The sequence below is a fragment of the Stenella coeruleoalba genome (genome assembly GCF_951394435.1).
Source record: "Stenella coeruleoalba genome assembly, chromosome: 10".
NCBI classification, from domain to species: domain Eukaryota; kingdom Metazoa; phylum Chordata; class Mammalia; order Artiodactyla; family Delphinidae; genus Stenella; species Stenella coeruleoalba.
The window spans coordinates 63,889,816-63,914,596 of record NC_137156.1 but is presented as its reverse complement, the minus strand read 5'-3'; the positions used below and the strand labels follow the sequence as shown (position 1 = coordinate 63,914,596).

Below are 24,781 nucleotides of genomic sequence, written 5' to 3'. Positions count from 1 at the left end.
ACTCCCTAATTTGATAAATTCTCATCTTCTTGAGGCTAGCAACCATGTTTTTCTTTTACCATCCCCTTTACCTCCCTGCATAAAGACAAGGACGATTATAGATGTTCAGTAAGTGTGACCAGTTGGGGTTCGACTGATGAACAGCATCCTGATTGAACAACAGTAGGGTGAGCAGAACATCTGTCCATCTGTCCATTCTCACTTGTCCTGGGTCAGAGGAGTGGCTGTTCTGATTTACAGATTTCAGAAAATGGATTGGGCCACACTTATTAGCAGTTGGGGCTTTTGTGTGTTAAAAAGTCCCACATATGCACTAGCAAGTCTAGTCTATTTCCACCCTCCAAGCAGCAGTATGTGGAATCAGGGTGGGCCCCATGGAGTCAGGTTCTGCCATCCTGCATCTCTCTTCTGATGGCACATGTTTTCAGCCTACCCATTGCTTGTGTGTGGCCCTCTGGAATTAGATGTGAATTTTTGTTTAAGAGGAGATAAGGTAATTTCATAGGCTTTGAACTATAACCAGCTTTACCAAAGCCCTACACCAGGGAACTAGGAATTAAGCCCTGGTACTAACAAAGTGAAACCGTGTTTCCTATCCTCTGTTCCTCCCTCCTGTGGCCACTGTATTGCACAATTCCTAGGGATATAAATGACATCCCCTAGAGTCTTGCAACCCAGTTGGACAGGATCAGATATAGGCATTCCTGATTTCTTGCTGGGATATCATCAAAACCTCACCTCCCACCTAGCATATGGGCATATTTTCTGCTTCACTATTTTCTTGAATGACTGCACAGGGCTAGCTGCAGCTCTAGCATGCAAAGGCCCCCTTGTGTTCACATTTCCCACTACACCTGTAACTGAAGCAGGTGTTAGCAAGGGACAGTCTTAGGCTTGGGGTCAATTTCCCAGGACCCAAACTAAGCAAGGAAGAATCTTGTCCTATCTGAAAACTGAGAGGCTTTTCTCAGTTCAGAAAGTCTAGATTGCAAGAGGCAACCACTCTTCTTATGGCATTGGGAAGTGGCCAGTGGACTAGCTCTTGCTTAGCCTGGGAAGGTTAACTTTGAAAATAGGCAAAACCTAGGTATGTAGAATTTTACAGGCATTAATAAGTATGTGTCTATTCAAGCCCATATTAATATCCGTATGTATATTTATATCTCTCTCTATATTAAATATCATTGCTTTTTTTTCCCCTCTGCCTAATTTCTCAGCCAGAATCTGGGGCTCTGACATCCATTTTAAGTCCTGCAGGACAGTCCTGCAAATTCATGTAAGCCATCTGTGGACCTCAAGAGCTGAAATTTGGGGGCTTTGAATTTGCCACCAGTACGTTGAACCAACAGGGCTTATGAGGCATGAACAGAAAGAATCTACTTTTGTGTCTCACATCTCTTCAGAATGAATTAAAGGCTGAAGTTCTTCCAGCCACAGTGAAAAGTAGGGCAGTCCCATGACTTTTATCATCAAGCTTAGGTACAAAGAAGTCCCATGATCATTTGAACTCACTAAAAGGAGAGAGTTTCAATTCAGAAATTGAAGGGTTGATCCCCATAAGAATATCAAAACTCAACTTGATTTGACATTTAAATCTTCCCGCCACCTCCCAGCTGGCTGAGGGATGAACCACGTTCAGGAGAGAGGAGTGAGGGGTGCTGTCCTACTTGTCTCTCGTCTTCTCTGGCATTTCTACTCCTTCCCCTACTTGCTAAGCATGGTTTCTAGTCCCCTGACTGGTAGGCACTGGGAAAGGAAGGAAAGTTTTTGCTTGAGTGGCCCTGTCATAAAATGATGACTTCACCTCCAGCTCCACCCCTGGGACCAGCAGGTGTAAAAGTTGATTCTTTCTCTCAAGGACTGCTTTTGTAGAGTAATTGGAGACATCCCTGGGAATATTCATAGTCAACATAACAGGAATACCCTGCTGTTTCGGCGGTCCACTGCACACATTTTTCTCATCCTACAGACAAGCTCCATCCAGGCAGTCTTCTTGGGCAAGGTTACAAATCCCCCATTCAGCTCTTTCTCATCTGGTCCATGGAAAAGAATCCCACGTTCTTTGCCAAAATCAACTCTGAAAGCATAGATCCATCCCCGAGTAGTGGCAGTTTTTGTCTACTCCACCTGCAAAGCAGCTGGCTGGCCTGTCTCTGTTCTCCTGATTTCCTGGGTGAGAGTCAGGTCTTATTTAACCTCAATGAGTTGTATCAAGCTCTTGGGTGGTCCCACTGGCATCGCTCTTATCAGGCTTGAGGTGAGAGACCACACCCACCGTGACTTCCTTCCTCCCATCCCCCGTGTAGAGGTGGCACCAGCAGCCCTCAACAAACAGCTCCTATTCAAGTATCTCCCTAATTTTCACAATCCAATCTCTTTGTCCCCAGTATAGGTGAGGGGTCTCAAGAGTTGTGAAATGTGTTTTAACAATTCCTGTGTCAATTCTGTGTATAGCCCTAGTTTGGAATACAGCATCTGTGGGATCCGGCTGCCCCAGTTGAAACTTCCAATGTGCTATGTTGGTACAGACTGATAGCATTTTGCATTAGTGAGCAGCATTTGACTACTACACAACCTAGCCCTATTTTGGTTGTTTAGAACTGCATCCAGGGTCAAGCTAGAACTAACCTGGGGATTTAAGCAGCTTGTCCACAGACCTCACATCCTTAGTTTCCCCCTGCCCCCGCCAAATCTGGTCTCCCTCATCATGGCTATGCATATCAGAGCCCCACATCCTGTAGGGCATGGATTATTAGGAATCAGGAAACTTCTGTAAAGATGCGAAAGTAAATACTTGAGGATCTGTGGGCTGTACGGTCTCTGTCACAATTACTCAACTCTGTTGTAACACAAAAGCAGCCAGACAGTTCATAAACAAACAAGCATGGCTGTGCTCCAGTGAAACTCCATTTACAGGGCAGGCAGTGGGCTGCATTTGGCCCATGGGTCACAGTTCACTGACCCTTGGATTAGATCCGTGAATAGAGAAAGAGAAATGGTGACCTTAACTATACTGGGGATTTATCTGGGCAGAAAGGGAAGAAAATCTCAGTGATTGAAAGCCCATAGCCTGTGGAGGACATAAACCTGCTTTGTCCAGAAGATGTGAAGACTTTAGAATTTTAGCCTTGGAATTCTGAAGACCTCAGAAACTCCAGCTGGAAAAGGATCATACTTTTTAAACCAGCAGATTATGATGCTCAACAAAAAAGAGCAGCAGGGAAGTCAACACTGAGGTGTGTTCAAGGTCACCTGCCACTGTCAAAGTCACCCTAGTTTTCACCGCAGCAGACTCTCTCTAGTGCAGACACTGCTCTCACTTCCACCCTTTGGTTCATGAAAAAGTTGTTCAAACATGGAGCAAATGCTTTATCCCTCAAGCCTTAACTGAGTGTGCCTAGCTGGCGTCCAACATCCAGTATCTGCATCTTGTTGCTGGGGAGCTTTCCTCAAGCTGGAAGGCCTCTTGAGAACCAGGCAGGCTGGAAATCCTGAGGAATTAAGCACCAATCAGCCAGTGACCAACAGGAGTGGAGTGTTAATACCCCAGCTGTCTTCCCCCTCGAATGGAATAACTGAGGAGTGTGAGTTACACTGTTTCCTAGAGTTTTCTAGTGGTTTTGAGCTCCAGTCACCCCTCAGTGGAAGGTACTTCGTAATGTACCCTTTGTTGGCATCTTCCTCTTCTGTTGTACTTCCCCACTCCCTCCTGGAGTTTCCTTTCGAATGAACTCTTTGCTCTCCACTTCTTGCTCAGGAACTGCTTTTGGGGGAACCCAACCTAAGCAGAATGTCACTTTCTCTGTGTAACTTTCTTCATTCAACTTTCTGCTGAGGGCCTTTGGGCACCTGTCACATTTCATTATAGTCATTTGAGTCAGATGGATCTTTTCCACTGAATGGTAAGTTTTCTAGAAATGAATCTTATTCATCTTTACATCACTGGCATTTTCCTCAGCCTGTTGCACAGTGTTCAAGACACGATTGCTGACTACAGAAAGCTTGATGCATAGGCAGAGTTGATATGAAGAGGCAAGTTTGAAGGGGCTAGTGCTGTACCACTAACCACATGCAGTAGCCGCTAGCCACATGTTAGCCATTTCAATTAAAATTGAATCGGAGTGAAAAATTCAGTTCCTCAGTCTCGCTAGCCACATTTCAGGTGCTCAATAGCTGCATACGATCAGTGGTGATTAGATTGGACAACACAGATGTAGAACTTTTCTATCTCTGTAGATGGTTCCATCGGACAGCATGGGGCTGGGGAGCACACTGAATCTGTGATTTGGTTATGTGCAGTTTTGTGTCGGTCACAGAGCTCCTAAAAGCTTTCAGGGATCAGGGGAGTATGAACTAGCACCTATATCCTGCACTTGTGATTACCTAAGGGCAAACAGTACTTCTCAATGCAAGAGAGAACCAGTGATGTATAGTTTTTAAATGATTGCTTTATTTACATTTTGGCTGAACCACAAAAAAGAGAAAAAGTAACTTCAAAGTTTCCTAACCAAATTGAGATTCGTGTTGCGTGGTTTAGTGTTCCAAAGTTCACATCCTGTGCTGCCCATGTAGGGTTGGATTGAGGTAAGACCTTTCAGACAGGGGTGAAAGTAAGAAAAATTAAGGCCACTCACTAGCGGTCGAGGCTGGATGGCATGGAAGGCCAAGAGCAGGTACATCCCTTCTCCAAGCATCTGATTAGGATGTGAAATGTTCTGGAAATGGAATGTTTTCTGGTCTTCACATTGGAAGTCTCTCTCATTTGGGTTGAATTTAGGTATTGGCAGTTTTCTTTTTAAGACATGATTTTGATCTTGGGCAGTGTAGGACAGAACAGTGTCCAATTCAGTCCTACAGTGAGCTTCCTGAGGGACTTAACTGAGAACATGACAGGTGCTTAGCAAATGTTTACTGAATGAATGAGTGATAAGTGACCAGATGGATGAATGAACACATGAAACTTGAGTATACCTTAGTGAACGATGGAAAATGCACTTGGTCTCATGGCCAGTAAGAGGTGATGCTGTGGAATTGTCTATCAGGCCCCAACCTCCTTTTTTGTACAATATATTTTGTAGACTTTGAGCATCCAGCTCCTAAAACTTTAGCAAGATCAGAGTTTACGTGGACTGTAAGGGGGGTTAGAGATAATCTAACCAGGTCACAGAGTTAATTCATGGCAGAGGGCTTCTAATCTCTTTATGGCTAGAATGGATACCACATCTGAGTAGTAGTCTAGCCTTTTATTTTTTTGTATAATCTAAAGTGCTGTTTATTTTTTGAAAAGTGTGTTTCCATGTTTCAAAATCTAAAAGACGCAGAAGGGTATTCAGAGAAAGATCCCTCCTTCTATTCTCTACGCACGCCCCTCCCTAAAGATGACCTCTGTTACTTCTTTCTTTTGTATCCTTAAAGAGGATGGTCAGTGCATCTAAGCACAATGAAAAAAGTGTCTCCTCTTTTTTTTTTTAAAAACATACATTCTGTTTTGCCCTTTGTTTTTTTCAATCAACCATATACTGCTCCTGATGCTTTAACTCTTCCTTCATACTGTCTCTTGGCCACATTCTTCTTGGCATGCTCTTGGCACCTCTCTTGACCAGCCATTAATCTTTCCTTGCCTCCACACTTGCATTTGTCTCCTAACTTACCTCCCTGCCCGGTTCTGGGGCCTCTACTCCAGTGGTCCCCAACCTTGTTGGCATGAGGGACGGGTTTCATGGAAGACAATTTTCCTATGGACCAGTGGTGGGGGGAGGGGGAGGGGTGGTTCAGGCAGTAACGTGAGCGATGCGGAGCTGCTCACCTCCTGCTTGCAGCCTGGTTCCTAACAGGCCGTGGACTGGTATCGGTCCATGGCCCAGGGGTTGGGGACCCCTGCTCTACTCCTTCCTCTGCGTGATACCAGATTTATCTTCCTGACACACCATTTTGACTGCTTTGTTCCCTTTGCCTTCCCAATAAAGCCCAAGATGCTCTGTCTGAAAATCACCCCCCATCCCAGCCTTCCCACCTCACCCTGCCATCCACACATGTTGGTGCCTTCCCCAGTCACCTTTGTATTGGGCGTACATTGGCTTCGGGTGCCTTCCCCCTAACCCTCTCCCTTTCTAAATCCTGCCCCTCCTTCAGAGACCTACTCAAAAGCCACTTCCTCCCTCAGATTCCAGCTGGAAATGGTCTTTTTCTTCCTGGCCCAGGCGTAGCATCGAGTGTGTCCCTCTTTGCGCTAAAGTTATTGTTTCTGTCTTAAACATCCTCTAATACAGGGAAAGTTTCATGGGGGCAAGGATTGTGTTTGTCTTACACAGTTTTGCATCCTTCACTTAACCTAAGGCAGTGTTTGTGCATCCTGTCTGTATCACCTAATGCACAGTTACTGGATGAACAGTGAGACTGGTGTAAAAGAGGACAGTGTCTGCACATTTCAGGACTCTTGAGAAGTTTCTATGAGCAGGGCCTTTATTCTCTGTACTGAAAATACCAAATTGCTCTTCTTCTATCGAGTAGCTCATGGGAACTGTGGTCATTCAGTGTGAATAGGAGATCTGTTCATTATTAAGAATATTCAAAACAGGTGTGACATGCCATTATGGTGCTTGAGAGTACATATGCATAAATTTTTTACAAGTCTTTATCACACAAGGAAAGAACTAGGCACATTAAGAGATAATGTAATTGATTTATTGTATTTTGTGAAGTATGTTTCATTTATATCAATAACTGGCTGAAGTTAAGGTTTAAGATATGAAAAGCTTTACCTGTGTGTAGCTGCACATAGTAACTGTGTAACATTCAGGTGCATTAAAATATATGTAACTCTTGAAAGAATCAAGCAAAGCTCTACTTCTCAGGTTTGACAATAAGTCACTGCCCATCTGCTGACCTTTGGTAATGCCTCTGGGGTGCATAGATAGACTGCTACCATTGGGTATATATTTTAATGTCTTTAAGAACTTCAGTGTTGCGCTGGAAGTTCAGAGGACTGGTGCAGAGGTTGATGTGTTTGCTTCATCTGCCCCATCCATCTTCTTTAGGCAATGTTCTGCATCTGACCTAAAATACAGCAGAGAGTTCCTGCTCCCCTGTTGACGGGGAGACAGAGCTGGCTCTTTCCAGTTTTTCACTAGGAAGAAATGGGATGAATTTGCCCATGTAGATGGCCACATGCCTGTAGAAAAAGTGGCGGAGGTGCTTTTGGAACCTCTCACCAACGAAGGCGTAGATCACGGGGTTGACACAGCAGTGGGTGTAGGCGATCACCTCCGTCACCAGCATGGCCAGGTCCAGCTGTTTGCTCTGCTCACACTCAGTCTCCAGGTGCACTTGAAAAGTTGAGAGGAGGACAACCAGATTGTAGGGTGTCCAGAAAATAAAGAAGACCACCATGATGACAAAAATGAGCCGGATGGCCTTGTATTTTTTTTTACTGGGGCATCTCAGCAGTGTTTTAATGATTCCTGAGTAGCAGATGGCCATAATGAGCAGAGGCAGAGCGAGACCCAGGATATTCAACCTCAGAGCATGGAAACACTTCCAGGCATTCTCTCCATTCTTTGGGTAAAGAGGACTGCAGAAAGTCTGTTCAAACTCCTCTTGGGACTCATGGAAGATAAATTCAGGGAGGGCTGCTAACCCTGCCAGGACCCAGGTGAAGATGCTGGTGATGATACCAAAAGTGGTCGTCCGGGCTCGAAGGGCAAACACGGCGTGCACGATGGCCAGATACCGGTCTATGGTCAGGAGTATGATGAAGAAGATCTCACTGTACAAGCCCATGTAATAGAGCCCAGAGAGCAACTTACACATATGGTGGCCAAAAACCCACTCATTCCACCCAACATAGTGAATCCAGAACGGCAGAGTGAATAAGAAGAGCAAGTCGGAAATGGCCAGATTGAGCAGGTAGATGTTGGTCATAATCCGGAGCTTGTTGTATTTTGTGAGGATCACCACCACCACTACATTGCCCAGCAGACCAACCGTGAACACCAGGGAATACAGTGGGGGCAGGAACTGAGCCCCCAGCTCCTTGATGTTGCTTTTTTCACATGGCAGTGCCCCCTCATAGTCATAGGGTGTGGTCCCAGCAGCTTCACCCACAGTCTCAGTCCCATCGACTGAGGTCGCCATTTCCCTTGTCTCTGTGATAGAAGAAGGAAAAAGCAACCCCACAATTAGCCATGATCACCCCTTGTGACCCACACCACTTGGTTTATACATTTACTCAATAAAACCACATGGGATAAACAGCCTATACATTCCTCAGCATGTATTTCCAAAGGTATATCAGAGATGCTGTAGGGGGAGATGTCTGGAGTGAAAGATCTACCGTTTTCAAAGTCAGCATGATCCGGGATGGGAAAGGAAACAGAAGAGTTGTGAGTGGTGGTGAAGAGTGGGCGTGTTGCTCTCAGAAAGCATTTGAAGGAAGAAATACAAAACTCGAAGAGACAGGTTGGGTAATGATAACAATAATACTATACTAATTTTATTATTACTGTATCTTTTAAGGTATTTTGCATTTTATGTGTTATATATGACTTTCAAAATCATCTTACCTATTTAAAAACCAAATGCTAATAATAATAATAGTGGTAATAATGATAATAGTGATTATTATCATTAGAAATAACTACCCCCTCTCCATGGCCCCATAACAATGTGCTGTTCATCATAGCTAATGGGGAGATTGAACGTTAAAGAAATTTAGTAATTAGCCTAAAATCCTCTAGTAAGTAATTGCAAAAGTTCAAGCTAGATCTTCAGTGTCTATGTCCAGTTCTCTCATCCCTGGATTCAAGTGCAGTGATTTTTAACTTTTTTTTTCTTACATCTTTATTGGAGTATAATTGCTGTACATTGTTGTGTTAGTTTCTACTGTATAACAAAGTGAATCAGCTATACGTATACATATATCCCTATATCCCCTCCCTCTTGCGTCTCCCTTCCACCCTCCTTATCCCACCCCTCTAGGTGGACACAAAGCACCGAGCTGATCTCCCTGTGCTATGCGGCTGCTTCGCACTAGCTATCTGTTTTACATTTGGTAGTGTATATATGTCATTGCCACTCTCTATGACCCAGCAATCCCACTATTGGGCATATACCCCGAGAAAACCGTAATTCAAAAAGAGTCATGTACCACAGTGTTCATTGCAGCACTATTTACAATAGCCAGGACATGGAAGCAACCTAAGTGTCCATCGACAGATGAGTGGATGAAGAAGATGTGGCACATATATACAATGGAATACTACTCAGCCATAAAAAGAAACGAAATTGAGTTATTTGTAGTGAGGTGGTTGGACCTACAGTCTGTCATACAGAGTAAATTAAGTCAGAAGGAGAAAAACAAATACCGTATGCTAACACGTATATATGGAATCTTAAAAAAAAAAAAAAAGGTCTGAAGAACCTAGGGACAGGATAGGAATAAAGATGCAGACGTAGAGAGTGGACTTGAGGACATGGGGAGGGGGAAGGGTAAGCTGGGATGATCTTTAACTTTTGAAGACTTAGCTATTATAATAGTTACTAACTATTGTAATAATTATAAGCAGCATTCCCTTTTCCTGTTCGTGACAGTGCTGACTAAGCCAGTCATGTGCCAAGAGCAAACCCCTTAGAGCTTCTCCTTCATAAAGGAGCTGAGCATAGGCCAGTGGGACTTCATATTAGATTTGATATTTTTTAGAGCAGGATCCCTAGGGCCAGTGCCTGCTTTTCTTAAGATTACAGACTTGGCTGGAGAAGAAGGAAAAACAGACAAGGGAGGAGTCCATGAAGGGCAGTTAATCCCTGCACTGCCTCCTCAGAAGGAGTCCTACTGACTTTCTCCTTTCTATGAAGGCACACATGTGAGGTCATGAATGTATGTCAGCAGGCATTTCTCAAGGCAAGTCTTCAAACTGCAATAATTGGAGCCAATGGCCAGGATTGTCTTTGCTTCTTAAGAGAATACTGGGACCCCAGAGGTCAGCACCTGTCAGGGTTCTGTGTAGTCCATGTGAGAGTGGAGAGGGGAGACACAGGAGCTGTTCCTGGCTGTTCTGCTCGCCAGCGATAGGACTTAGACAGGCCTTTACCTCTGAGCCTTGTTTACTTATCTCTAAAATAAGGATCATGGTAGCACCCAAGGTTGTGGTGAGCATCAAATCAGACAGTCTACATGAGATAACATTTTAAATTAGAAAAAACCTGTAAAATTGGTAGGAAGCAGAAGTGAAAGAAAGGCAATGAGAAGCAATTTCATATGAAATCAGGAAAAAGTAGGGGCTTTTGGATAGAACTTGATCTATTTTCATAGCTCTGTCCTGGTACATCATCTACTGATAAGTGACACCTTCAGGCTTTTGAGGTGAAAAATGGAATTGAGGAATAACTGATTTGTATGATCTTATCAGCATTCTTATTCCTAATGGCAAAATCCACAGCAGCTGAGAAAAAATACCTGTCACTTTGTCTGTTATGCATTTTCAACATTAGTGTCTCTCTAAATCTTAATGTCTAAAGCAAGAAAGGAACAGAGCCTCTACTCACCATTAATTATTTGTATATTCTTTCCTTTTCTCCCAGACTGATCTAAAAACATGTCAGACTTTTAAAAAAATTTCACTGAAGTTTTGTTCAACTTGAGGATCGTCTTTAATTCATGTGTCACTTCCATAAATCCAACATGATCAGTATAAGATTATAGAATCTTGGTGGGGGGTGGGTGCCTAGACTGCAAAGCACAGGGAAGCAAGCAGGTTCTGTAGAGTCAGAAGCCAAGTCGTTGATTACTAGTTACATGGGGTCAGAGACACAAAAACAGGGTTTTTACCTGTCTGCAGTCCTAATCACAGTCCTTGCAGTTTGGAAAAATGATACAGTAATAGTAAACAACATCAACGATAAAGAAAGGTGTGCACGCGCGGACACACACACACACACACACACACACACACACACACACAGTAAAAACCACCCCAAATCTCACCATGATGAGTTTACCGCCAATAACATTTCTCTATGTAGATATGCATATGCGGATACGAAGTTTTACAAAAATTGACATCATACTCCTTTAGCTGGTTCACTAAAATTGCTCACAATACAACTCAACCGTGCACTGTAAATGAAGTTTCTTTAGTCTCCAAAACTATTTGGATCTCTGTTACTAGCTTCCCACCTGCTGGGTAGCAGGAAAAAGTATTCACAAATTTTAGTCCTAAGTGGTTTAAATTTAGTCTGATCCATCCATTGATTTGAATGATGACTAGGTTTTACTCATCCTGTGTTGCCAGCTTATAATTTCAGTCCCTTGTCTTCTCTCATTGGTTCTTTCTAAGATGGCAGTGGAGATATGGGGGAAGGGCCAGCATGACTCGATGCGTGGGTGGAGGGAGAAGGGGGTACCCTAGTCTCCTGTTGGTTCTTGATTCACGTGGCTTGTGTCTGCTGAGGCGGGTCAACCTAGTCCCAACCCTGAGCCTTGTGCTGGCATCTGCTGCAATGGTTTGTAGCTAATGGCTTCAGGATCGATTCATTCTCAGTCCTCCCCAGGCACAGTGACCTCTCCCAGGTGATGGAGTGTTCCCTCGGCTCTGGCTGGAATGGAGAAGCACATCTCCATCAGGTTTCTGGCCCAGGCTATGCTCTTTCTTCTGAACTGGCAGGTGCCCAGGCAGACATGCTCCTCCTTGACTCCATGTCCATGCCATGTACAAACCAAGGGACACGCAAGACTGCAAACCAGATCTTTTTTCTGCCTGACCACCAGCTTAACTGCGCTAACCACCCCATGTGGGTAAGGAGGTGCCTTGCAGAGAGACATCCTTTGGGGTTACCTCCAATTTATCAAACAGCCCTCCACACCCCCCAACTCTGGTCAAAGCCTGGATGGGAGAGATAGGGATACACAGATGTGACTGCTTCCTTCCATAGTCTCTTTTCTCACAATTCCTGGACTCAGAAGGAGAGGAGCCCTCTCCCTGCCATTCTTTTCTGGCCAGGTCCAACTAAATATATATGCAACCTTCGTTTATACTGTGGTAAATGGTATGAGGTAATGGATACCTCATAATTTCACATTCACCAGTGTAAAATTTTAATGAGTGTTGCAAAACTGAATTGAAAAGAAATATTTAGAATTGGAGACCCTTCTTTAGAAAATATATTTGTTTGAAATGCCATTTTAATTATCAAAAAAAAATGTAATGATGATACTCAATGCTAGTGAGTTTGCAGTGAACCTTATTCATTGCTGGAGCGCTTATTCATTGATGATGCAATGTAACTTGTTTTAATAAATTTTATATATAACAGGAACCATCAAGATACACATGGCTTTGATCCAGTAGTTCTAATCCTGGGAATTTACCCTAAGGGGAAAAGGTCCCAAGACATAATGTGCACAAAGGTGTTCACTGTGGCATTGTTTTTGTAGTAGAAAAACAAGAAATGGGAATGATCTAAATGTTTGACACATGAAGGATATTTTGAATAAATTGTAGTCCATTTACACAATAGATTATTATGTAGTCATTAAAACTAGTTTTGGATACCAGATAGAATCACAGACAAATGTTTATAAAAATGAAGAGAATGTAAAGTGTGTAAACGAAGATTGCAACAGCATGAAATTATATGTACATGTAAAAGGCAACAGGCAAAGAATCAAAATAGCTGTGGGGCGTAGGTGGATTATCATTTTCAAAGCTGTAAAATTTTAAAATTTTCTATATTCCCTTATCAATTAAACTGTCGTTGAAAGCTAGTGTTTTTAGGCAGGGACTGCTGGAAGATTTGGCAGACACATTTTCTAAAGGTGATTGTGTTGAAAACCCAGGCAAATTAAAAGATGAAGGGTTTCCTCATCAGAACTTGAAACCACAAACTGAGATCTAAGAAACTTGAAGAAGAGGGCACACTAGGTAAAGCATTTGAATTTTGTTCTGAAATTTGGAGATCTTAGTAGCCAGGTTCTCCCCTTTGATCTTGGGTGGAGCTGACATACAACCCCCAGACCGGGGTAGGGGAGGCGTCTTTTAGGGTCTTGAGACCTGCTTTGGCTGGGGCTCAGCGGGCCTCCACGGAAAGAGTGAGAAGGCCTTGCGGATGACCACAGCGGGCACCTTCGTGTGGACAGGTGGGCCGTGAGGACACCAGCTCCCAGGATGCCTCCAAATTATTCAGTGTGTGATACTCTCATGCCCACATTTTCTCTTCTTCCCACTTCACGATTCTTAGCGCTTTTGGCCAATTCTGAACTTGGAGGATATTCACAGGGCCCCTGCTCTTCTCTTGCTGGGCCAGCCTTTCAGCCTGTATAGCTGGACACTGTGCTTAAACATCCAGAGTGCACATCAGAAGGCCACCCCCCAGGGTTTACAGTAATTCAAACCTTCCTGTCTTTGAAGACGTGGAGACCATTTCTCTGGACCCTCCCCAGATGCAAGCCAGAGCCCCTCCTAATGAGAATCCACTCAAAGAATCTTATTAAACTCTAAAGACACGCCAAATCAAGCCAGTACACTGGGCCTCCAGCTCCTTGGTCCTGAGCCCCAGCCAGTACAGTGCCTCTGACTGAAAGAAATATGTATTTCTCAGCATGGATCAAATAATGCATGATATCGTCAGAAGCTTTCTTTGTATGATGTAGTTTTTTTCCCCTTATTGTCAGCAACCACCTGGGAAGGAAAAAATACTGAGAAGAAAATGGCCTCTGAGTTCAGGAAGTTTACGTTCTTTACACATAACCAATGTGAGACAATAGTGAGTAATAACTGTGCCTTCCTTAGGCCAGCACTTTATACAGGCTTGTTTGTCTTCACAGCTTTGCAAGGTAGGTTTTTATATACCCATTTTATAGATGAGCAAACAGAGGCTTGGCAAGGCTCAGTCACTATTCCGTTGATGCACGGCAGGGCTAGGACTCTGTGTCTCCAAAGACCACACTGCTATAGCCTTAGGGTTCCATTTAGTAAGGGCCTCCACACCCCAAGATTGCATAGATGTTTATATATATTCTAGTATCTTTATGGTTCCATTTTTATACACGCAGATCACTAATATGTTTTAGTTTGGTTTGGTATATGGCATGAAGTGCATTTCTATTTTATTTCTCTCTGAATGGTTGACCAATTTAAAGACACCATATGTTGAGTAACTACCCTCTCTCTCCTCCTTGGGCTGGAAACATCACCTTTGCCATATGTTCCCTCAAGTTCCTGATTCTGCTTGTGTACTTTACATTCCATTGATTTCTGTGCCAGAAACACTCTTTTAATTACTGTAGATTTATTAGATCATTTATATAGATTATCCGATTATACAACTGCCTTTCATTATTCATTTTGCAGTATGTCTTATCTGTTAGAGCCATTTGTCCTATTAGATAAACTTTTGTATCCCTTGGTCAGTTACTTACAGAAACATAATTTTGAGTGGAATTTTGTTACATTTGTAAATAAGTTTAGGAAGAATTGATAAGTTTACATATCAAACGTTTATATCTGGGAACATGCTATGTCTGCTTACCATAGGGCTTTAAGTTATTGGTCTTGCACATTTCTTTTTAAATTTTTATCTGCCTTTATATTTCTGAGGTTACTGTGAATGATATATTTTTCCCTAGCAAATTTTCTAACCAATCGTTAGTAGTATAAAAAAAATTATCTTACATGTTTTAAGCTGATTACCTTACTGATTTTTAAAAATAAATTCCTTTAGGACCCCTAGATAGATAATCATATATCTGTGACACAGTGATAAGATTATATCCTCCTTTCTGGTATTTATTTGTTTCTCTCACCTTATTGTTTTGGCTGGAACTTCCACAGTGATGTTAAGTAATAGTGGTGTTAGTACGTTTGTCTGGTTCCTGATTATAATTGGACATCCTACCCCCCAACCTTTCAAAGTCCCCAAAGTACAAGAAAGATACTATTAATTTGAAATCCGTTTTATTCTAAAACTTTGCTAAAGTGGAAAACTGTCATGCCTATGATGAAGAGTGCTGATCCTTGACAGTAGCGGGAGTTTGGTTAAAACCAGACATGTCTGATAGAAGGCCACATGCTGAATGATATCCCAGTTTAGTAACATCACTAATCGTGTGTGTGTGTGTGTGTGTGTGTGTGTGTGTAAGTGTAAGTGTAAGTGTAAGTGCTTAGTCTCTTTGAGGGGAATCCGCCTCTCAGGTGAACTTGATAAATCATCTAAAGAATATAGAGAAGAGAGCAGGTGTGAAGTCAGTGCTTACCATCCTGAAACTGCCTGTCCATCTGGAAGAGCCCTGCCTACAGGTGACTCCTGGTGGGGATCACTCCTGCAGGACCACCTGCTGTTAAGATCAGGTTCCATGCCTAAGGCCCTAGATACTTCTGGTTTCATGGGTATTTGGTGCCAAGGAATCATAGTTGTAAGATTTTCTTGCTTATATATCCTTGGTCCTCCTCAGTCTAGGATAATTATTCAATTCCTGAGTCTGAAGAAATGACTGTGTGACCTAGAGCAAGTAGGTTAACCTCTCTGTGCTTCAGAATCTTTATGTGTAACCTGGTGATAAGAAGAGTTACTGCCTCATGGGGTTCTCCAGTCATTCATTCAGCAAATACTTAGTAGCACCTATGATATGCCAGGCACTATTCCAGGGACACAGGCATATCAGTGAACAGAATAGACAAAACTCTCTGACCTCATGAAGCTTATATTCTAGTTGGGGAATAATCTATAACTAAAATCTACAGTGTCTCAGATGGTCATGAGTGCTACAGAGAAAGATAAAGTAGGAGATGAGGAAAGGCAGTAGGATGGGGTTGAAGAGGTGCAGTTTAAATTGGAGGGGGTCAACAAGGAGCTCGTGAGATGACATTTGAGAAAAGTCTTGAGGAAGGTGAGGGAGTGAGGTTATAGAAAACACAGTGATTGGTATCCAGTAATGTTTTAACAAGACATTTCAGCCTTCGTTAAAATCTTTAGTTGCAGTAAATGAGGATTTTGAATTTCCACAAATGGTTTTGGATCTCAAGCAAATTAAATAACCTAATGGGAACCCAAGATTATATTAATCCATTTACCAACTGACATTCCAATGAAGAATCATCGAGGTTAGATTATCTTTCACAAAGATGACAGGAATAGATAGGTAGGTAGGTAGGTAGGTAGATAGATGATACACTGCACCCTCCCAAATTTTTTGAATCTGTTTACTGTCTCTGAGTTACATCCCTCCAACCTCCTTAAGCTGAAGTGAGAAGAAAAGAGGAAATTTAGGGGTTGAACTAAGAGTATCCTCAGTTGCAGGCTCTTTAGAAGCCAACCCCAAGAGCTAATTCAGTCTTCGTCTATGTTAACAGATCATCCAGAACAAAGGAAATCTACCCATCTGATTCTCCATGTTCCTCTCTACCCAGCTAGCCCTTCATTTATTCATCCAATTACCTATCCATCTAGCTCCTCAAATTGCTTCCCACTTACACAGTTTGAAACCAGTCCCCCTTCCCTTGTACTTCTTTCCACAGCAAACCTGGGATAGTCAGAAAAAATAATGATCTGGTACAGCACTATCCAATAGAACTTTTCTGCAGTGATGGAATGTTCTGTATCTGTGCTGTTCAGTAAAGCACCTACAAGCCACATGGCTATTGAGCACTTGGAATGTGGCTACTGCTGCTGAAGAACTGAGCTTTTCATGTTATTTAATTAAGTTCAGTTGGAATAGCCACATGTGGCAAGTAGCCACCATATTGGACAGTGCAGGACTAGTGCCCCGTATAATGCCTGACAAGTAATAGCTGCTTAATAAATGCTTCTTAAATGAATACAAGGATGGAGCAGAATAATTTTACCTTGCTTTTCACTTTTCAGACTATACATTTGAAATATTAGGTTCTGTCCCAGGTACCACATTTTAAGAGGGAGCATAGGATCAACCTGGAGCATAGGACAGGCTAGGATGATAAAGGTCCAGAAACATCAGCTGTAGTTGGCAGAACTTGAATGTTCTGTATGAAAAAAGTCTTCAGATTTATTTTAGTTTCTTTTCTTTTCCTTTTTATCCCAATATTTATACATCTTTGATCTGGACCAAAGTTTTCTAATCTTTTTTTGTTGAAAAATTGGATTAGGCGATGTTTTGGATTCCTTTGAGAAGGGAAAGCCTGTAATGGAATAGCTTTTCCTGTAGAGGAGGGAGTAGACTCTCCAGAGAACAGGAATTTGATGGTATTGGAAGAAACTACATTCAGTCACATATGGGGAAGAACTGGCTGAGAACCAAGTTGTGCAGGAACAGAATGGGCTGTCTTGTGAGCCAGTAAACTCCCTCCCTAGAAATACACAGGAACCCCTCAAGGTTGAAATCCTGAATAAATGCAGTCTTCTTCCCAGCAGCAGACATCTCCCAGCCTTTATGTTTTAGAGCAGCACATGGACTTGCACGGCTGCCACTCATATTATTAGTTACTAGAGCAAAGTTTACACGCTATTCTTGGAGTGTAGTCAGTTAAGTAACTTGGTTTCATCCACCTGCCAAGTGACTTTGGATATTTTTACCAACTTCCTTGTTCAAAGATTAGATTTACACTTTATATTCCAGTAGCGGGTGTTTCCAATGTGGCTGATTTTTAGTGTTTGTATACAGGCTGATATGTTACTTAGTTGAAAGAGATGATCATGAAGAAGTGTTTTATGGGGAAATTACGCCTATGCAGTCAAAATAACATGGTTGGGATGTTCAGCATACTGGAGGGTCAGCTTCCTGGCCCCTGGTATTTCCACCTCCACCTGTGCCTTGGAGAGAGAACCACTGCCTCTTTTCTAGGCCCCATGTTTGTTACAGTTGATATCACACTTGTATGCCCTTTTGTATTCTGAGACTTAAAATTTTATACCCTGCACCTAGTTCCATGTGGTTAAAAATTATTTGAAAATATAATTTGTAACAACTGCAACATATTGTATATTTATGGTTATTTAATCATTGTCTTACTGTTGTGTGATTAAGTTGTTTCCAATTTGCACCTTTACAAATAATGCTGCAGTAAACATCTTTGTCTGTATTTTTATTATTTCCTTAAAGTAGATTTCCCAAAGCACAGTTTCTACTGCTAGTCATATTACTAAGACTCTTGATGCATTTTGCCAAATTGCTTCCAGAAGGTGTGTAACAATATATATACTAGTAGGTGATGGTGCCAGTCTCAGCAAGCATCCATCAATACGGAAATCTAAGAGAAAAAAGTTCCTCAGCCAATTTTACAGGCAACAAGGATGTCATTAATTATGTAACTAACACTTATTTAATTACTGAGGGTTGTTTTCTTTCTTTCTTTCTTTCTTTCTTTCTTTCTTTTTTTGTGGTACGCAGACCTCTCACTGTTGTGGCCTCTCCCGCTGCGGAGCACAGTCTCCAGATGCACAGCCTCAGTGGCCATGGCTCACGGGCCCAGCCGCTCTGCGGCATGTGGGATCTTCCCGGACTGGGGCACGAACCCACGTCCCCTGCATCAGCAGGCGGACTCTCAACCACTGCACCACCAGGGAAGCCCCGAGGGTTTTTTTTTTTTAGCTGTAATTATTAATCATTTGTATTTCCTTTTCTGCGAATTATCTGTTTGTGCCCTTTACCCATTTTATTCTGCTGGGTATATCTGCTTTTTTCTTATTAAGTCATGCAGTTATTCCTCTAGGAGAAATAACTCCAGCTGCATAGTTCATGGTAATCATCATCATTTTCTGAAAAGAGCTTCAGATACACTCCAACTCCTATCACTTCCATGTACCAAAGACCCCGTAAGCCCACCGCCTCCCCTCAAAACGCTTGTCGCACAACAGTTAACTTTCATCCCCAACCAATTGAAGGTTTCCCAGAAGATTAGGAAGGCTTTCTCTTCCTGCCCTCTAATATAGATCCAGGAAAAGCAAACAGTCAACTTTGTAGATCCAGATAAAAAGACACCAAGCCAGCCGAACAACTGATCCATCTAATAGCCAGACTTAGAGTGGATTTTCAATGAAAAATTGAAATATATATGTATATATATACAGATATAATATATAAAAGTATGTACACACATATGTCAATTATACTTTCACTGAATGTTTCTTACAAATCAATATCAATAACACAAAGCTACTAAGTATAACCCTTTTGGAGTGGTCATCCTCTCAATAGTTGAGAATTTATGAAAGCCCAGGGAAGGCAGCATGGACACAGCCTTGGGCATGTTGACCGAAGAGGATAAAAGGCCAAGTTTGGATGAGTGGAAGAGGCAAACACATCATGATACGGGTGAGAGAAAAGCAGAATGGGAGAAAGCAAGACAAAAATGGACATATTTCACAATCTGCTCTCCCACTTTGGTCCCAAACTACCTACTGCATTGCAGTAGGCCTCCCTCTCTACCACCTCCATCCAAGAGTACTCCTGGGAGGAATTGCTTCTGCCTGGCTACACCCCTTGCTCCATCTCCTTTCTCCTAGGAACCTGATGATCTACCTGGGAACCTCTCCTGAATAAACAACTTCTGTTGCATTTAATAAGTTCTCGCCCAGATGAGAACAAAAAGAAGACAGTGGTACCTGCCAATTTAGCAAAGTCCTTTATGCGTCCAGTGATAGCTTAGGTCTTGCTACTCATGAAACGGAGATACCATCTGATACCACCAGCGACATTAGTAAGGTAGGAAGGAACACAGCTTCCTGTTTCAAACGGGCTTAGTTTCTACGGTTTTGCAAATTTTTAAAAAGATAATCGAGCTTAAGAGCAGTTCTTCTTTTCTATGGTTGAGATCACACACTAAGCACTCAGTTGAGTAATCCTTGAGATGAACGCCATTGATGTTTAGCAGCTATTTTAGGGGTTCTGCCTTCCCTTGGAATTGCTCATTGTTTTGGAAGGGGGGATAATTCTTGAATAAGCAGGGCTTTGACCTTTGAGGAGACAGGATAAAAAACGAAATCGGGATTTCCTTCTAAAGAAAGACTGATGGCTAGGGGATAACCTAATTATTCTGCGGAGCTCAATGGGAGACTTTGATGAGGTGAGTTGTAGTATGGGTTTACACACCCAAGAAGACTTGAGCTTGAGTTTCAGTTGGGGCGCCCACATGCCCACAGCATGACCTTGGGTTAATCATTTAATCCTGCTGGACCTCAGCTTTCTCATCTGTCAACTGGGACTAATAATAACTACATCATAGGGTTGCCATGGACCCAACTAAGATAAATATGTAAAAAGTCTTTGTGGACTATCCATGGCTAAGCAACCGTAACGGGTGGGTAGAACGCCACTGTTACAGAAGCCTCATAGGGCAGAGCCATGTGCCTGCTCTATGTGCTGATGTGTCCACAAGACCTAGGATGGTCCTGGGCACAGACCAGTGTTCACCCGATATTTGTGGGGAGAGGTCTGACCATGGATGGTGTGATCTGTGATACACTGGCTAAGTGGACAAGACAATGAAATTCACCAAGTATTTATCAAGCATCTGCTGTGTATGCAGGACTGTGCTATATGCTTCAAATGATAAAGAAAAGATAGGAAAAAAAAGACAAAGACTCTGCTGGGAGGGCTCACGGGCATACTGGGGGCCCCAGTTTGAAGGAGCTTGACAGCCCGCATTCAACCTCAGGTGGTCAGTAGAACCCCCGTCAGAGAAGAGTTAGGAGGACTGCAAGCTTCTGTTCTGAATAAGAGAAAGAAAACAAGAAGTCTTCCGTTGCTTTTTGTTATTATAGGGTTGGCCTTTCCCATGGGCCAATTCTCCAAGAATCACGATCACATAGGATTCTTGTTAGAAATGTGACTTAGGAGCCTGTGTGGACTCTGGAAGGGCCCTGGTGACCCTGGGAGATCTTGGTCAGATTCGTCACGCATGTCAGGGGTTTCTCCTGGGCTTTTTTTTTTTTTTTTTTTTTTTTGGTATCAAGAGCATTCAGTCTGCCAGGTTGTAGCCCCATATCAACTCTCCATTCGTTAAATGAACTCATCGGTCTTTCAAGTTTCTTATGATCCAAGCATCAGCATGGGGGCTGGCACCAAGTCTGACACCTATGTCCTCCACTCAGGGACCATCATGTTATCTAATACGGCATTTCCAACAGAGGGTGTGGTGTGGGAGCCCACAGGTTTGCACAGGAAGCATATCCTCTCAGACACTGTGTGGAAGCACTCATAGAGATTCATAGGATGCTAAAGTCTCTGAGAAATCCACAGTGAGGAACAGGTTTAAACATGGTTAACCTTGCATTCCTCAAACGTTTTTTAAGGTAGAAAAACATTTTCTTTCTCAAAGAACACCTATTATCATCCCTCAAGACTAAGGTTGGGTAGGAGAACTCTGTGAGGTGCTCGTCTGATGACTGCTCATCACATGGGCACAGCACAGTACAGTTGCCAACTGCCTTTCTGGCCTATCCTCTCATTTTGACAAGGGTCCCCGTAGCAGCCCCACGAGGCTGATAGGGATGCTGTTGATACCCCATGTGGTAGATGAGGAAACTGAGATTCAACAAGGGACTTGGCAAACACCACAGAGAGGCTGAAAGGCAGAGCTGGGCTCCACCCCAGAGTTTAGACTGTTCACTGGTGGTCATTTTTCCTGCACTGTAGCACCATCTGAAGGACTGGTGCCTTCAGCTGAAGATGAGGATGGCAAAAGGTAAAGGCAGAACCCAAAGGGGTTTCCCCGAGGTCCAGAGTGGCTTGTTCTGTCTGGATAGGCAGGAGATATTTGATGCTTCTTTCAGGCTGCTCAAGGCATTCAACTCACAGGTTCCCAAGGTACACAGGAAAACCTGACACCAAACACTGATACCTCTGATCTTTCAGATTCTCAGTGCACATAAGAAACATTTTTCAGGAAAAACCACCAAATGACAACAACAACAACAACAAACCAGACAGAAGACAGCTTAGGAATATGGGAGCATCTGAGGGGAAAACAAACAGACAAGCAAAAGATGTTCAGAAGCTATGAAGGGGCCAGAAATCTCTTGCGGAAGGCTCAGGTCAACCATGGCCTTGAGCGTGTGAAAGGAAGTGATTGCCAGAGCAGCAGGGAGAAGTACGCGGCTTCCTTTAATTACCCCCATCTTCAACACCAGCTCTTGGGTGCAGGGTCCTGGGGCAGGAAGGTGGACTCCGGCCATTTACCTCCACTTACTAACATGTTCCCAGTGGAGTTAAGGGAAGGATTCATGCAGCCAGCGGCGCCTGCCTCTGGCACTTGGTGGCCCAGCGTATTTCTGAGTTCCCTCCATCGACAGCACCCTGCCCTTCTGTAAAGGCCCAAAATCAGCAGAAGCAAGCCCCCGTCACAGACTCCTCTGCAAGACAAATTGGAGTGACCACGTGGAAGCTGTGCTATTTGGGGAGGTAGTGGGCGTCTCAAGATCTGAACGGAAGAGCAGAGTCTAGACTCAGTATTGGCCTCCAACTGCCATCTAGAATTAAACCAGCGATGCAACGAACCACCCACTGGGCGGCCATGAGCATGCACCTGGCACACCTCCAACTGCAGGGTGTGTGACTGACCAAGCCCCGCTGCTGGGCCCTGAAACCAATGCTCTGTTTGCCCCAAGGCCACGCATCCTGTGGCCTGCACCACTCCTGACCCAGCCCGCAAGGAACCGAGCATGCCCACCCCTGGGAGACACGGCCTCCTCTGACGGCCGGCTTTAGCTCGAGGGCTCCCCAGTGGACATGCCAAACTCCCCTTAGTCTACACAACAGGCTGGGAGTCTTCTGCCATCCTTCCTTTGCTCCCTGCTTCACTTGGGGCCTGACAGCACCGCTCATTTTCCCTCACAGGTGCCTCCTCTAATAAAGGTATAAAACCTGCTGGGTGTCTGCTTTTCAGAGATCTGGACTAACGCAACCTGCATATTCAAACTGGCTTCAAAACAGAGCCCAGGTCCCTTTGGGCCATTCCCATGAGAAATTGGGTTGTTGCTGTTGTTGCTCTCACTATTCTGTATGTTTTATTTTGCTCAGTTTCATTCTGTTATGTCAATATTGAAGAAAAAATCTAGTATCAAAATTAGCAGATAAATATAATGATGAAGAGAAAAGTGAACAACGATTTAGAAGTGATGTAGAAAATACAGTTTTCTCCCCGAGGTATGGTAGGTACCTCTGCGTGAACAGGGAAGACCTGCATAATATCTGTCAAGTAGAATAAGTGATGTCCTTTCTTCCTTGGTTTCTCAAACTATGAGATGGGCCCTTGGAAATGTAAGAGAGGAGAGAGAGAAAAAGGATAGGTAAACAGACAAGAGAAACTGGGGATATGAGGGATGGGGAGATACTAGATCTTTAAGCTAATCTCTTCCCTTTTCCCAAATGTCAGCCAGAAATGTTTCCACCAAATGAGAAAATTTAATTTCTGCTTTGTTCACAACTAAGTAATATGGTGTTTTGGAGGTTTCTGTAAACCCCAGTGGCTAGAAGGACACCTAGAAGTGTAACTTGGGGTGGAGAGGACTGGATGGTGTTTTCCTATGGGGTGTTGTTTTGCATCCCACCCCCAAGATTAATCTGGGTACTTTCTAAACATGTCAGGCCTCTGTTTTGACCCGTACAAATTCTGAATGAATCCTAAAATGTGCCAGAGCCTCTGCTCTGGAAAAGCTAAAAGAGCTAGTGTGAGGGTTGGAGGGAAGGTGTGTCAGTCCTGAGCTCCAGACGGCATCAGTGGACGCAGACGGTGACCAGGAGTGGTGGGGTGGGGGCTGCCGTGGATGGCGGGGAAGTTGTGGGGGGGAGGAGAGAAATGATTGTTCAGGGATACAAGCAGTTCTTCCTGAGCACTTGTGTCGCATGTCACACCAGGGATCTGCTGAGGGCTTTACCTGTTTTGTCTCTTTAAACCTCTCGGTGACCCTGTGAGGTAAATGAGTTTGTTTTTACCATTTCTCAGAGGAGGAAGTGAGGCGAGTGGGTTAAGCAACAGCTGCAGGGCCACACAACCAGAAAATGGTGGGGCTCGTCCTGGAACCCACATCTGTCTGCTTCCAGCCCCTCCCCCAACCACTGTGTCTGCTCTCCCCCCAGGGGTCTGTGGATGTGGCCCAAGCGGGTGGGCTGCTGCCGTGGGTCAGTTGGTGCTGGCCCTTCATCCCATTCCAGTGGTCCGTGCCCAAGATTCTGCAGATGATTTTCATGTCAGAACACCCTTGCTTTAGTAATTCAGCATTTAGAAAACAGTCTGAAGAAAGCAGGCATATTATACTTCATCATAATAAGAAACGAGTTCTTCTAGGAGGGCGTAATGGATATTGGTGGTGCTCTGCTGGATCCCCTTGAATCCCTTTCCCATTTCTGGCTCTCATTCCCCAGCTTCTGTGCTCTTTTGTTTCCAGCCGCTGCACCTGTGACTCACTGTGGATTGTCCTCAGGCCCCAGGAGGAATCTCTCCTACTGCCTTGTCTTGAAACAGGACACACTGTGAGGCTCATGCCCTAGAGCCCCCCTCAGGATCAGGTGGAGGCCACTGTGGGGAGCTCTGCCTAAGACCACAGTCCTGCTGCTTCCTCCCTCCTTGTCCTGCTCTCTCACCTTGCTGTTGTCTTCTGGGAGCACTCACTGAGTAAATCACTCATACGTGAATCCTCACCTCAGGGTCTGGGAACCTGACGCTTGTAAGACAGGTCGTTTAACATAGATGGGAGTTGGTTTTTTTTCAACAACTTATTGAGATATAATTTTTGGACAATAAATTATATCCATTTAATGCCTACAATTTGATGAATTTTGACAGTCGTATACATCTGGGATACAACTCCCATAGTC

General features: G+C 43.6%; 1 protein-coding gene across 1 annotated transcript; it reads right to left on the bottom strand.

Annotated features, from left to right (window-relative positions):
- Positions 1 to 6,918: 6,918 nt before the first annotated feature.
- On the bottom strand, positions 6,919 to 8,205 carry CCR3 (C-C motif chemokine receptor 3). Its single transcript, XM_079934665.1, has one exon. It carries the CDS (start codon positions 8,131 to 8,133, stop codon positions 7,057 to 7,059), a length of 1,077 nt encoding a protein of 358 aa, XP_079790791.1. The 5' UTR covers positions 8,134 to 8,205; the 3' UTR covers positions 6,919 to 7,056.
- Positions 8,206 to 24,781: the final 16,576 nt, after the last annotated feature.

Coding starts and splice junctions, on each gene's coding strand:
- CCR3 (XM_079934665.1), bottom strand. CDS start 8,133: ATGGCGACCTCAGTCGATGGGACTGAGACTGTGGGTGAAGCTGCTGGG.